General features: G+C 42.6%; 1 protein-coding gene across 1 annotated transcript; it reads right to left on the bottom strand.

Moving 5' to 3' along the window:
- Positions 1–3,281: 3,281 nt before the first annotated feature.
- On the bottom strand, positions 3,282–6,283 carry FAM71B (family with sequence similarity 71 member B). Its single transcript, XM_032334960.1, has 2 exons — positions 5,597–6,283; positions 3,282–4,583 (listed from the first exon to the last, which is right to left on the bottom strand). Exons 1-2 carry the CDS (start codon positions 6,215–6,217, stop codon positions 3,384–3,386), a joined length of 1,821 nt encoding a protein of 606 aa, XP_032190851.1. The 5' UTR covers positions 6,218–6,283; the 3' UTR covers positions 3,282–3,383.
- Between the last annotated feature and the right edge of the window lie 9,895 nt (positions 6,284–16,178).

Genomic DNA, 16,178 nt, shown 5'->3' with positions numbered 1-16,178 from the left:
TAATCTTTAAAGATAAATAAATATAACATTTCAGTAGCTTCCATTACTCTAAGTTCAGAAGTTAAAGTCCTTTAGATGACCTCAAAGCCTTGTGTCGCCTGTCCCTGTTGCATTGTTTCCCATCACTTTCACATCAGTCTTGACACATTCCTCAATATTTTGAGGCACCTTGCTTCTTCTCACCAGAGCACATCCTGCGTCTGAAGGACTCCATTCGATCTTAGCAACACCGTGAATGACCTTATTTTGCTACTGGCCAAAGATCCCTTTTTCATCTTCTGTGCGTGTGCCAGACTTTATGTTTGGGATCCTGGTTAGTAATCAACCATCCACTGCTTCGTTGCCCTTACAGCAGCAGAATTGCTACCATGGTGATAAATATTGCTGTCAAAAATATTGACTTTATCTGATAGGGTATATTGACTTGATGCCTCAATTGATATCTCCCACAGGAGGAAGAGTTTGTTGCTTTGAAATACCTACGAATTTATGCATGAGTCTCTCGATGACTGTCAAGATAGAAAAGGAAATGCAGAGCACATTGTAGTGTGCAAGTTCCCACCTCCATTTTACTTTGGTGGCATTTGTGTAAATCATAGGTCTGCTTAGATAACACCATGCATGGTGAACAAACAAGATTTGTATTAAAGAAGGCCTTTGAGATATGGAAGTAGGAATGCACAGAACAAGACTAAGAGAAGGACAAAAGACAAAGCCATGGTCTATATAATCATGCAGTTAAGGCATCTGTATCTTCAATAATTCGATCTCTGGCATAGCATAAATTTGGGACTCTGAGTCATAGGCTTTGGAATGAGTACCCTTTCTTTCTCCCCTGTACCCCATAACCTCTCACATTCCCAGAAGACTTCTCCAAAGCCCCTGTCAGGTCTTTGAGGACATGCCTCTTTATCTCCTTCTACTTGTCCAAGGACACTATAATCCCCAGCATCTATTGATCTTTGTATATCGGAAATCACAAGGTGGGATTTTCCAGCCACCCACCGGAGCAACTGAGAAGGACTTCCCCCTGATACTCCCAAGTTACCACTTCTTCCAAAGAGTACCTCATTTCTCACCTCCCCCACCTCTGCCACACAAATGTGCTCTACAGAGGAAGTCCCCAGGTTTTACTGGAAACCCAACTTCCATCCTAGCAGACTCTATTGTCAGAGAGAATGAGGAAAGAATTGCAAGGCTCGAGGATGACCTCCAGGCTCATACAAATACACTGGTTCTCAGAATCATTTCTCTCAAAACCAACCTTTATCATCTGTTAACAGTTCAATGATTTTCATAGACTTGTAAAACTTATTTAAACCATTTTTTAATTGAAAAGACAATACTATTTCTTTTTTAAAATTTTTAAAAATTTATTTGATAGAGAGAGAGAGAAAGAGCACAAGCACGGGGAATGGGAGGCAGAGGTAGAGGCAGAGGGAGATGCAGACTCCCCACTGAGCAGGGAGCCTGATGAGGGACTCAGAACCCTGGGATCATGACTTGAATTGAAGGGAGATGCTTAACAGCACCCTATTTCTTTTCTACAATAGGCATTTTAAAAATTTATAAAATTTATCATCTCATTCTGAACATAGTATGACTTTTTATCTTTGGAATTATTTTCCACATGCATATGTAATAGTTCATTTGTACACAGCACTTTTGATTATTCTATTATTTTTTAACAATATATCCATACCTTTTCTATGTTCCTGATTTCTGAGTATCTATATCACTTAGGGTTTTTTTTAAAAGATTTTATTTATTTATTTGTCAGAGATAGAGCACAAGCAAGGCGAGCAGCAGGCAGAGCAGGCAGAGGGAGAAGCAGGCTTCCTGCTGAGCAGGGAGCCTGACTCGGGACTTGATCCCAGGATCCTGGGATCTTGACCTGAACCAAAGGCAGACGCTGAATGACTGAGCCACCAGGTGTCCCTATCACTTAGATTTTTATTTTATACTGACTGGGAGAGATCTTTCAAATGAAGATCTTTTAACATCTACCTCTCTTGTGCATATATTAATAGGAAAATGTAAGTGAAACTTGTCAAGGTATTTCTAAGTGGTGACTGCCCCCAGACTGACAATTTAAAATCCATCCTCATTTTAGGGATGTTAAAATTTAAAACAAAGATTCCTTAATAAATTAGCATGGATACAGTCCTTCCCTTCATGGAACAATCCCCATTTTTTGAAGTTCTTTGTACCTTCCAGATCATCCCTCTTGGCTTTCCACACTATAGATATCCGCTATACTGAATGTTGTGTTGCTGTTTTCTCATTTTTCTCTACACTTTTAGTAAGTATGTACCCCCAAACATGTTGTTTGACCTTGTTTTTGAAGTGTTCTGTAAATGGAATATATCCTAAGTATTTTTCTATTCCTTCTATTATTCAATATTATGTAAGAGTCATCCAAGCTAACATGAAGAGCTACTATTCCTTTTCACTGTTATCTAATATGCACTGTAGTCATATACCACAATTTATCAGTCCTCCTGTTTGCTAAACATTTGTGCTTTTTCCAGAGTTTAGCTATTACAAGTTGTTTTACTGTAAGCATTCTCCTAGTTGTCTACTGGTAAGCACATTTGAGAGTTTCTCCAAAGTCTATAGCTGGGAGGAAGAGCCATTAATATTGGATCCAGAGTAGGCAAACCTTTTCTGTAAAGTGCCGGATAGTAAATACTCTAGACCTTGCAGGTCTAAAGGTAATCTATTGTAACTATTCAAATCTGCCACTTTAATGAGAGAGTAGCCATAGACAATGTATAGATGAACGCCTGTGGCTGTGTTGCCATAAGACTGTTTACAAAACCACGCAGTTGGCAAGATTTGGCTCTCTGGCTGCCAATTCCTGATCTAGATGGTAAACTCCTCATTCTGATCATCTACAAATGTGGCTATATCCCCTTTACCTCCTGATTATTCCAAGGAGACACGAGTCCTGTCTTTAGTCTGTGGACTGGACTGAAAGTCCATGTTTCAGGGACCTTTGGGGAAGAGAAAGAAGAACATGGGAACATGGCACTGGTGGTGCTTTCCAGGCTATAGTCTGCAACTTGTAGACATGGTCTTGGGAAAAACAAAGGCAGAGAGGAGTGGACGCACAGCATGGCACTCATACTGGATCTGCCAGTCATGGGTGGAAGGTGAGGTTCTGTTTGACTGGAGGCTGGGGTCTCAGGCTGCAGCCTGGGTCACATCACAGGAGCCACTGTGAGGTCACTAGCAGGCTAGGAGATATAGACTATTCAAACGAGACAGCATTTCTTTTGGGGTTGCATGATTTCCTTTATTAGAGAAAGCAAAAATGGACTCTCTAGGGATACTTCCCTGAGGCTGGATCTCCACTGTGATCTTCCTGCCCGGGCTCCTATTTAAACGGATTTAGCTTCAATGACTATGGTCTCCATTGTCTCAGATGTCATGGTACCAGAGATCTCCAGATCTTTGCTGCCCGGGGCCTTCTCTAACTTGGCCTCTATGTTGCGCTTCTCTACTGTCTTAGCCACGAAGTCTAGCCCTCTATCGTGTGACCTGACCACAGTTTTTGAGCCAGGAATGACTTTCAAGTTCTTGAGGAAAGAGCCGATTTTACTGGATTTCTTACTCACTGCGCCTGAACTGGTTATGGATTTGATCTTCCCCAATTTGTGAGCTGTCCTTGACTCCTTTGCCCCGGCGCTGTGGCCGCCACCCTTGTGAGAGCTGTGTCCTTTGCTTCTTCCATGGGTCTTCCCTTTTTCCTTTTTGTCCTCTCTTTTGTCGTCGCCGGATAAGGACCGGTGGGAGGATGATTTCCGGGTAGACTTGTCCCCTCCTGTCCTGTGGTGACTTTCCCTGGTCCTGTGGTGACGGGAACTTTTCCTCCCGGATGTTCTGTCCTTCTTTTCTCTTCTTTCTTTTTTTTCCTTCCGGGTTTCAGCACGGGGCAGGGAGACCTTCTGGCTTCCATCCCTCTCACTCATGTAGCCTTCACTCTGCAAGGTGGAGACGAGGGGTCCTACAGCTGAGCAGGCGGCGGCTTTCTCTGCAGCAGGTGCGCCGGTCGTCAATGCGCCTGCGAACACCACGTTCAGGCTGCTCCCTGGGGAGAGGCTGGCAGACCCCGTCGTTGGGACCGAGGCACCTGCCGAGGACGTGCTTGCAGCCCCCAATGCCATGTTCGTACTCTCTGAGGATATACTGAGAGCCCCTGCAATGGCCTTGTTGGATCCACTTTCTCCCGGACTTCTGCTGGTGGCTCCAGACAGGGCCGTGCTTACCTGGCCTGTGCTCGAAGTCTTGGTGGCTGCTAAGCTCAGAGCACCTGACGAAGAGCTTGTTTTTGCCCCAGCCATGGCCAAGCCCGAGATAGCGCTCGTGGCCGCCCCCGCCATGCTCCCGGCTGCCCTGGCGGCTGCACCTTCGGCGGTCCCGGCAGCCCTCGCCACTGCAGGGGAGCCCGGCATTCGGCTGTGCGCGTGATGGAGTCCTTCTCCCCCAGCGTACCCCGAAGAGGTGGCTCTGGACACCTCGCGAGGAGGCTTGTGAAGCCTGAACTCATCCCGATCCCCTTCTCTATGGAGCTCTGTGGTCTGTGCCAAGGGGAGAAGAAACAGGTAAGACAGAGATGATAAACTGAGCCTAGAACTGTCTGCTCCTTTCTCAGCATGGACCTGGAGCTGAGCTACTCAAGGGCTTCTAAGCAGAAGGACCTTCCAAATGATTGAATCTATGCTCCCACTTGAGGCAAGATCCCATCTACAGCACCGCTGTCAAATGGTCACTTGCTTTTTCCTTAACAATCCCAGCACCAGGGAAAGCACTGATATAACTCCCCATCCTCATATACTTGTCTTTTTTTTTTTTAATTTTATTTATTTATTTGACAGAGAGAGATCATAAGTAGACAGGCAGGCAGAGAGAGGGAGGGAAGCAGGCTCCCCACTGAGCAGAGAGCCGGATGCGGGGCTGGATCCCAGGACCCCGGGATCATGACCCGAGCTGAAGGCAGAGACTTAACCCACTGAGCCACCCAGGTGCCCCTATATTTGTCTTTTATACACGTGTTTGCATCTCTGCTGCTGCTGAACAGATTCCTAGAAGTAGGAATGCTGGGTCAAGGGATCCACACAATTTGCATTTGGGTGGCTGCGAAAATCGTGCGTGTACACACACATGTGGGTGGTCCTGATTTTAATCAGCACACGGTAGTCATAGGGATAGAGAGTGAAGGAAAGGCTTCCTAATTTCTAACAATGTTCCACAGCTGCTGAGACTAACTGGGTTGGAGTAAGCATTGGAGAAGAAACTGGGCCAGCAGGATGCCCATTTGGAGGGTAGGGGTTACAACCATGGGTATGAGACCAAAACAGCTGGTCTGTGACATCTCTCTGAAATTCAGCCTTGTGGAACAAGTGGGAGAAGCACTCGGAAACTCCCTGAGATGTTAAATGCCCTAGTGGGGTCTCATTTGGCCCTGAGACTATGCAAGTGGAGTGCATTTTCCAGGTGAGCCTCAGAGAGCATCTGAGCTTCTGTAGACCAACTTTGAACTGTGCTCCCAAAGTACCCTGCCCCATTCTCTTGAGTCTCTGTTGATGCTTACCATTAGGCCCTTGTCATCCTCTAGGGGAACTGCTTCCGCCGTGTGCAGGGTCGGGGTACTGCTGCAGCTATCCACTGGTGGTCTCAGGAGATAGACAAGTTTTTCCCAGTAGCAAAAGAGGTCTTCTCGTGCATCTGAAGAGGGACACAGCTGCAGGTAGAAAGTGCGGCCGGTGGCAAGCTTCAAGCGCAGCTGCTGTTTCTCCCGATCGTGAATGGAGATCTTGACAAACTTGAGGGGAAGCAGCCTGGTGAGCTCTAGGGTCTTCGTGGGCTTGCGACCTCTCCCCTTGGTGGTCTGGGCGTGTCTGACATGCTCTTCACAGATTTTTGTTGGTCGAGCCAGCAGCATGACATCAGGTAGCGGGAGGATGGGGCTGGTGGACGCGATGCCCACGGTCACCATTCGGACACGGTTGTGCACGTCTATCACCTCTCCTTTTTTGCTGATCTGAATAAAGTCACTTTCAAACATTGGAGCATATTTGAAAATGTCATACTCTCCTCCCTTGTACAGCTGTCGCTGCAGGTCCCCCATGGAGGTATTGAACACGCCCATTGAACGGTAGCTGTGGGCCGTGTAGTAAGGTAACAAACATTCGCTGCTCATTGTTCTCTTCATTTGAGACAGCTCCACCAGCCACAAATCGAGTCCTTGAGAGAGAGAGGGAGTGAAGGCAACTGCCCATCTCCCTGCAGGGCTCTGCCTAAATCTCCTCTCACCACCTCATTTATCCTCCACAGTCCTTTGTGACGTGTCCCCATCACACACCCCTTTGTCCCAGCCTCCAAGCAGCCACCCCCTGGGGGCAGCAGGGTCACCAGTCTCTCCCCAAGCTAACGGCCACCTCCCCTCCCCCACTCCGGGGGGAAAGACTGACTCCCACAGGGTGGAGGTGTAGGGAGGCTGCATATTCTTTCAATCAAGATGTTAGGATGCATATGTATGAAACCATCTGCTTTTGTAAATATCTGGGTTGCTTTCAGTTTTGTCGTTGTTATAGAGATCCCTATAATGATCATCTTCCTGCAAGTGTATTTTTGCATCTCTTACATTATGTCCTAGGGATCCAATCCTGGAAGCGAACTGTGGGCTTGCTAAGGGCAGGGATCCTGTTGGGACTGCCTTTCTCTTTGCCCTGGCATAGAGCAGGTGCTCAAAGGCTCTCAGAAGGAGTTGCTGAGTAAATAGCCCCAAGGGATTTTTGCTACCTGTTAGAACCAGAGCTCCATTTGTACAGTGGTTTCCAGGGTAGGGAGGCTTCTCTCACCCATTTTCTAGTATGAAGGAGATGAAATCTTAAAACCGTAATTTTATGATGATGAACTAAGTCTCAGAATTATCTTGGTCAGCGTCAGAACGCAGACCTGGATTCCATCCCAGGTCTTGTGACTCAGATCAGGACTTTTCTCTGCCTCAAAGTTCATGGCTCACCGTTAGACTCTCATTCTGCACCAAATATGGAATCGTTTGCAGTTAGCAATATGCATGGGGACTTACTGGGAACCACAGGAATTCATACAAGTCTTGAATCACCATAGGATTTCCCGCACTGGTACGCCTGCTGCTTCACTCTTGATGTCTACCTGATAAACCACTGATGGTTCACTTCTTTGAAAAGCTCTTCAGAGAAATTATGGCAAAGACATCTTTCTGGCGTTGTTTTTTGTTTTGTTTGTTTGCTTGTTTTTTGGGTTTTTTACTTTACACAGGTGATGAATCTGAATACCCCCTCCCCCAATTAGAAGACTACTTCTAAAATAAAATGTGTCCCCCTCCAGCTCAACAATTACCAGGTGGTGGGTATGTGCTATGGTGAGTGCTGTGAAGTGTGTAAACCTGGCGATTCACAGACCTGTACCCCTGGGGCTGATAATACATTATATGTTAATATAAATAAATAAATAAATAAATAAATAAATAAATAAAACCTTAAAAGAAATTACCAGGTGGAGGTCTTGAAATAAATCTCAACAACAAAATGTTCTTTTTAAAAACTTTACTTATTTATTTTAAGAAGGCTCCTTGCCCAGCAGGAGCCCAGTACGGGGCCTGAACTCACAACCTTAAGATCAAGACCTGAGCTGAGATCAAGAGTTGGACTCACAACCAACTGAGCCACCCAGGTTATAAACATGTTCTTTTTTATATCCCTGGTGCCTACCACAGTACCTGGTACATTGTCGCTTTCCAATAAATAGGAACTTGTTTTGGTCACCGAGATTTATTCTTCTATTTATTTATTCCACAAAATTGATTGAGCAAGTATGAATTTGGGGACCAGCTAGAAAATGGAATTGCAAAGATAAAGGTTTTTACTTCTGAAGAGCTAAACATTTTTTTCCTAAAGGTGTTAAGTGACTTCTCAAAAAAAAAAAAAAAAGAATAAAGTGGCTTATATTCTATAATAAGGAGACAATCACTAAAAGTTAACACTCTCAGGTTTAAAAATAAGAAGTTGGTTTTTTCTATATTATAGCCAACCATATAGTCCCATAAGTTTATTTCTGATGAATGACTGATAATGAGAGAAAACACAATCATTTTTAAGAACTTACAAGCCAGCCATGTTACTAGGCATTTCACATTCCTTTAAAAATTTAATCCTCACAACAGATTTATGAATTATATGTACAACTACTATTCGTGTTTTATAAAGGAGCAAATCAAGTCTAAAAGAAGTTAAACAACTTCTTCAAAGTCACAAGAGATCAAAAGCACATGGAAGTCCCCACTTGTGGCAGTGGTTAAACTACACCAGACTCAGTCACATAAATAGAACACACATATATGAATATTGTACAGCATCGATACCTCTACTTAATGAATATTATTAAGTGCCTACTTTGTGCCAGGCCCTGTTCTAGGTGCTAAGAGTACAGCAGTGGACAAAGCAGACAAACACCCTGGCTCTCACAGAGCTTTTATATAGATAATACATGAGTAAAATAGTTGGCAGGCCCACTGATGATAAGTGCTGTGAAGAAAGAAAAGGTAGGAACACTGGATGGGAGCATGCTCAGGGAAGGGGGAGCAGGAGGTAGTGATCAAGAAAAGCTCAGTGAGGGGTGCCTGGGTGGCTCAGTGGTTTGGGCTGCTGCCTTCGGCTCGGGTCATGATCTCAGGGTCCTGGGATCGAGCCCCGCATCGGGCTCCCTGCTCCGCAGGAAGCCTGCTTCCCTCTCTCTCTCTCTCTCTCTGCCTGCCTCTCTGCCTACTTGTGATCTCTGTCTGTCAAATAAATAAATAAAATCTTTAAAAAAAAAAAAAGAAAAGCTCAGTGAGATACAATATTTGAGCAAAGGCCTAAAGGAGGTCAAGGAGGAAGCTGTACAGACATCTGAGGGTGTAGCCTCTCAATCAGAAGGAATGGCAAGAGCCGAGACTCTGAGGTAGGAGCATTGCTGGTGTGTTAGTGGAACACCAAGGGGGCCGTGATGATGGTGACAAGAGTGGAATAAAAGAAAGTGGTTGGAGAAGCAACTGTGGTGACAGTGGGGGAGCAGATGGTGTTGTACAGGCCTTGTAGAACTGTGAGGTCTTTGGCCTTGCTCTAAAGGGATGATGATGCTGTAGAGAGAAGATCATTCTTGCCATCATGTTGAGGAGAGATTGCAGAGGTACAGGAGGACAGAAGTGGAGACTGGGTGGCTCCTGCAAGAGATGATGATGATGATGGCTAAGACGAGTGTGGTAGCAGTGCAAGAAATAAAAAATGATCAGTTGCTAGATATGTTTTAATTGAGGCAACTATTATGTATCCTGGTGTCAAACAACTTTCAATAGATGTTAGTAGATTGAAAAACAGCAAGTTGCAAAATGGCATATATGGTATGCCATATGTTTTTGAATCAAAAATCTTCAAATGACGTTTGTGTGTATGTACATATGTGTGCAAAGATAGACAAGAAACTGGTAACAAAAACGACCTTGGGGCAACTTGTTGGCTGGGGGAAATGGTGGGATGGAGACCTAGCTCTCCAGGGCACTCTCTTTTATACCTTTCAGCTTTTGATTTGTTACATATACTACTTTTACATAAATAGATAATATTCTAAGACTTACAGAGCTATAAAAATGTTATGTCAGTAAAGCTCTATTCTTAGACCATTCATTGATTCAGGCCTTGATATAGAAAGAAATAAATAGCTTCATTCAAAGGTAACTCTCTGTAGCACAAAATTTCAGAATTTGAGAACCAAAACATAAAATGTCATTCAAAATTTGTTTTCTGATTTCTCTTGAAGACCTTTCAAAAATTTATTCTCTCTTCCCAACATTTAAAAGTCTGACACATCTCCTATCAAAAAAATAGAGATCAATAAGTCAGGATATGTTTACCAGTTGGCCATTCCATTGCCCATTATTGTGCTAAGAGCATTCAGGTTATCAAAGGTAAGTCTCAAAAATTATTAAACATGACTTTCATACAAATATAGAGAAACACCTCGAAGATTTAATTAATCTACCAATGAGGGAACCAGCAGGATGGGAAAGCTGGTTCCAAAGAGAATCGGAGGAATAGCCATTGGCATTGGAGAAAGAATGTCAGGTGGATGTAACCAAGTTAGTTACTGAACTGGTTAAATGTCTACAAGACAATAAAATCTTAACCTTTGGGGTTATCTTTTCTTTATAAGGCAGAAATCATTTGCATCTCTTCTAAACAAAAATCTGTAAGTCATTACAGAACTTCACAGACTCTGAGACTTGAATCAATAGTTGATAGCATTCTTAGGGACCAAAAATGTTCTCAAATTACATTATGATAGCTACAAATTGTGAATACACTAAAAACCACTGAACTATACAGTTTCAATGGATGAATTTTATGGTATGTGAAATGTATCTCAAAAAAGCTTCTAAAAATAATAGATAGCAATACTTCAGTCTTACTGATACAATTCCATGGTTTTACTTCCTTCTCTTAGACAATTAAATAATCCTTGGGCTAGCATGTTAAGGAATGTTTTACTATGGCACCAAAAGTACATGTTGCCTGCCTTTCAAATGTTTTATTTACAAGTTTTGGGTAATTTTATTTATTTATTATTTTTATTCTTATTTTTTAAAGATTTTATTTATTTGAGAGAGAGATGATAGCGAGAGAGGGAGAGAGAGAGCCCAAGCTGGGGGGAAGGGCAGAGGGAGAGGGAGAAGGAGAAGCAAGCTCCCTGCTGGCAGGGAGCCTGACAATGTGGGACTTCATCCCATGTCCCCAGGATCAAGACCTGAGCAGAAGACAGATGCTTAACCAGCTGAGCCACACAGGCACCCCATGGGTAATTCTTCTTCTTTTTTTTTTTTCTTAATTTATTTATTTATTTGACAGATAGTGAGTAGAAGTAGGCAGAGCAGCAGGCAAAGGGAGAAGCAAACTCCCCGCTGAGCAGGGAGTCCGATGTGGGGCTCGATCCCAGGACCCTGGGATCATGACCCAAGCCAAAGGCAGTTGCCTAATAGACTGAGCCACCCAGGCGCCCCGGGTAATTCTTCTTAACAAGGAAAATAGTGAAGTATGTGTGTGCCATGACCTTAATTTCAGAAAGCTCACGATCTCAGAGGAGAACACAGGGTAGAATCAGGGAACAAAACAGGAGGGTAATGAAATATATACTAGGGTAATAGTGAATGAGTTAAATGCATGGTGAGCCTAGTAACACCCATCCCGATATTAAAACCAACAGTAATTATTTTGTATGAAAAACTGCCAGGGCGCCTGGGTGGCTTGGATGATTGGGCATCTGCCTTCAACTCAGGTCATGCCTTCAGGTCCTAGGAAGGAGCCTGATCTCGGCTCCCAGCTCAGCGGGAAGTCTGCTTCTCTCTCCAGCCCCATCAACCCACCGCTTGGGCTCTGCCTCTCTTGTTTCTCTCAAATAAATAAATAAAATCTTAAAAAAAAAATAAAAAACTGCCAAAGCCGCAATTCTAAGCACAATTTTCCATATATATTTTAATTGGCCTAAGATTAAAGAGACATAAGAAGTAAAAACAATATATGATATACTGCGTATATGTAGACATGCAGGACTATAGGTGGTTCAAGTCTACATATATATCATGGGAAGAGGTTTCAGTCAATAACTTTTGTTCCCCGTCTGTTATTTTGAAAGCCAAGGCAAGCAGACTCTATATATAGCATTTTTAATGACTATGCCACCTGAGAGGGCATTGTTAGCTAGGGCAGGATGTGAGGGTGGGGAGATTTCCATACAGTACACAGTATGTATCTGTGGGGTAAATCCCCTGGCCTAAAATACAATCCCCAGTACTTTTATGTCAATGCTGCTAAGCACGGTGGCGTGGGATGAGCTGCGGTTAGCTTTAGACACCTAGGACTTCAGGAAGCCAAGCTGCTTTGTCTACCTCTGGCCGTGGATCAAGACTGCAATCACCTTGACTCTTCCCCTGAGGGGCAGGATGCAAATCAGTTTGCTTCTGCCTTGGGTTTAAAAAGAAAATGAGCTGGTAGGTATAAAAGAAGCCAGACATGTGATCTAAATAATTTCATTTCTCAACATTATGATTCAACTCCTGTCACCCTCTCTTCTCTTTCTACTTCCTTTTTGCTTCCTTCATTCTTTTGTCCTGCACAGCCACATGTAGTCCCCCGTTGAGCCAAAAATTCTGCCCTCATTTTGTTTTGAGACTATTTCCCTCTCAGCTTCCAATCTTGCTATGTTAATAAGCCGGGAGATGGCCTCCCTTGGCTTATATATTTCTCTCTTTGATGCGATACTAAGGAAGCTTGCCATTAAATATACACACAAATACTAAAGCTGTTAACAATAACGATAAAGACACTGCATACAGGTGGCCAATTCAACAGCTAGGATAAGATAATTATTACAATGAAATATTTAATTTAACCCTAAAAAGTCCTGGATGAATGTACAATCAATATTAACATTGATTATCTCTGAGGGGTGACACTAGAAGAATTTTGTCTATTTGCTGGTTTGCCTTTTCCAGCGAGGATGTATTTTACAGTTAGAACCAGAAATATATATCTAGTTTAGAAAATTAGCTCTAAGCTTTCTGGCCATCTGTTATCTCTGTCTTCTGCTAATTAAACCAAAGATTTCTGACAAAGGGCATAGTTTTATCTTATTTTAAATTGGAAAGTAGAAAGGAATTCCTCTATAATGTCAATTTTTATTTATATAAATTGAAAAGTGAAACATCTTTCTACCCTTTTAATTCCATTTACTGGAATGATTGATATGTAAACTCCCTGACATCGCCCTGTGGGTATACATACACACATACGTTAATATAAACCCAAAAGTTTTTCAGGTAAAAACAGGATTATGCCATTCATACTGGTCTGCACCTTTATCCTAAATATATCTAGTACTTTTTTAGAATGATACATTATAGATTAATTTTACTCATTTTCACGGTCTCAGAGTGTCCTGTCATGTCAATAATCTATGCACCATAGAATATCCAATAAGTTTCTCAGTGAGGCACATATAGACCATTCTTGTTACAAAAAACACTGCAGGGAACACTTTGTGCATATATGGCTATGTGCTCATGCTCTTTTTCCCCCCCCCTGATTAGTAGTTCTAGAAGGAATAAGGGTTTGTGAGGTTTTAAAAGCGCTTTTGAGAAAAGGCTATGTAATTACCAGAATATTCTGGGTATCATTTTTAAGCAGATATAAATAAACCTGATCAAGTTCAGACGAGAACGACAGGGAAAATATAAAGAGCTTTGAGGCCACATCCTAAGGGGACCATTAAAGGATCTCTGGCCTGGACACAAGAAATCTCTGTGGTTACATAAGAAGCATCTTCCCTTATCTGAATGGTTATTCCTCAGACCAGGAAAGAGGACTAGAACTGTGGGACCTCAAATGATAAAGCAACAAAGATGGACCTTAGGTTAGTGTAAAGGCAGATCATTTATTGGTGAACTGACAACCATCCCACTTTCTCTGGTGGCAACACACTGGCGTTCCTTGCCCGCCCCCATGCTCTTCCTAAGCGTGGTTGGGTAGGGCTGATCTTACACCACCCCCAAATCCAGGAGAGAGTACAGACCTAGAAATAGGCAACAGCACATTCTACTGCCTTGGCTGTGATGCTGGAGGTGCCTGTGGTCATGCCACCCAAGCCAGGAGGATGACCCATAGTTCTGAAGGGTTTGCTGGAACTGTTAGGGAGAAGAACCCAGTTCCAGTGTTAACGAGTCAACTGATAACTCCTGGCATCCGTTGTGTGGCCATGAAGGAAAGTGGGCCTCACATGAAGTCAATACAGATCTGAGAAATGAAAATGAACATTTCTGATGTCAGGATCCAGCAGTGCCAGACTGAATTGTTATCTTCTTTGTTAGGGGTTCAGTGAGGTTTTCTAACTCAGTTTCAGCTGAGGCCACAAAGGTCTATAATACTATAATTAAAGGAATCAAGAATCTTCCTATCCTAAAATAGAACACTATATCATCTGTGACATAGTAAGAAGCAAAACAGGTTCTGCCAGTAATAACGTTTGCCCACCTCCCATCCTTAGAAAACAAGGGCTTGAAAAGTCAAGAGAAAGAGATGTTGGTGCACTACAAATTTCCTCTAACAGCCCCACATGGGGGAAGGAAAGTGGGTGCTTGCCTCCATGAGAAGCCAAGTGACAGGGGCCTGAAGGGACTACTCACTGAACTTGACACTTATCTAACAGAGTTTAGGAGACCTAAGGACTGGTGTCTAAGTCCCACTTGGAGAAAAAGTACTGGTGAAAGTTTGTGGAAGATCTGCTTATTTGGTCTCAAGAGGGAGAAGAGCTGTACTTGGGACAAATGGTGCACCTATCAGTTGCAGGGCAAGGATCCCTGAGTCTTGCAGTAGAGTCATGGAAGGAATAAATGGCATGCAGTTCATTTTCAAGGAAAATTCACCCAAGAGGACAACCAAGATGGGGAAAGGGATCCCCGCAGAGCTGGAAGGAGCAGGAGGTACATTGAAGCTGCAGCAGTAGATGTCCAAGAGCTGAGGGTTGGGCTCATTGCCCAATCCAAGTAGCATCTCTCACATTAAGAGAACTGCTGTCAGAGTCCTCTGAAAATAATGACAACAACAAAACACATGACCAAATTTTACTATGGAAGAAAAAACAACAATTGCGTATCCACCACATGCAGAGGGCATCGACCCCAGATTAAAATGGTAGTCTCTTTGAATGCTGTGCCTTGTTCCCTTCTCCCCCACAGTCTGAGCACAAACAGGTAGGTCCAGATCCAGGTTAATGGGAAGGTAAAGAGGAGGAGCTAGGACATGGTGGAAAAGTCACCATGCTTCTAAGTCAGAAGCAGGTTCATGCTTAGGTTGAGGAAAAGCATTAAATTGAATACATGTTTGGATTTTTTATTATTATGCTGATCTGAACTGGTCTTGCTTTCTCTTTTTTTAACTTTTCATGATGGAAATTATCAAACATACAGCAACATAAGGAGAATAGAATAAAGAACCCCCACCTACCCATCACCCAGTTTCAGTAATTGTCAACTCATGGACCAAACATCTTTCATCTCTTCCCCTACGTATTTCTCCTCCTTCCCAAAGTTGTAAAAAAGCTAATCTTGAGAATCTTATTATTTTATAAATAATTATTTCAATATATTTCTGTGCAAGATAAGGATACTTTTAACATAACAGGGCCATTATCATACCTTAAAAATTAATAATTAATCATCAAATTGCAATTTCAGATTTCCTTGTTGTTTTGTACAATAAGGAAATGACTTTATACAATTGGTTTGTTTGAACCTAAATCCAAACAAAACCATCACATGCTTGATATATGCTTCTTAAAGTCTTTTAATCTACAAGTTGCAGACTTGTTGCAGACACAAGGTCACTTGTCTTCAGTGTTTTGTGTATTCTGGACTCGTCCAGTTGCATCTGTCTGTGTCATTTGTCATGTTCCTTTATCTCCTATATTTCCTGCTAGCTTGGATTTAGATCTAGGGGTTTGAGATTTGGGTCTGACTTTTTTTTTTTTTTTTTTTTTTTTGAGTAAGACTTCTGTGTAGGTGGTTTTGTGTACTTCCTATTGCATTGCATCAGGAAACATAATATGTCTAGTTGTCTCTCTGTTGTGTTAAGATTTATCAGTACATTACAGTGTTATCAAGCTAATGTATAAACTATAAATTTTCCTGCTGGCTTTTCACATAATGATTTTAGCAACCACTAATGATTGTTGGCTAAATCCATTGTGTCATTGAGATTGCACTATGACAGTATTCTATCACTCCTTCTTCATGTATTAGTTGATATTCTTCTCTAAAGAAAGACCTTCCCTTATTAAATATTTGAATACTAAACTGAGATATGGTTCTTCAAGAAAGGCAGAAGACATGTTTTATTCTTTCCCTTTGTTTTCTGGTTTTCAGAACAATACCTTGGTTCTCCAGCATCCTCCAAAAGTGATCAATAGGTTGAGATTTTTTTTAAAAGATTTTTATTTATTTATTTGACAGAGATCACAAGTAGGCAGAGAGGCAGGCAGAGAGAGGAAGGGAAGCAGGCTCCCTCCTGAGCAAAGAGCCCGATGTGGAGCTCGATCCCAGGACCCTG

Source organism: Mustela erminea, chromosome 3 (genome assembly GCF_009829155.1).
Source record: "Mustela erminea isolate mMusErm1 chromosome 3, mMusErm1.Pri, whole genome shotgun sequence".
NCBI classification, from domain to species: domain Eukaryota; kingdom Metazoa; phylum Chordata; class Mammalia; order Carnivora; family Mustelidae; genus Mustela; species Mustela erminea.
This window is presented reverse-complemented; position numbering and strand designations above follow the sequence as displayed.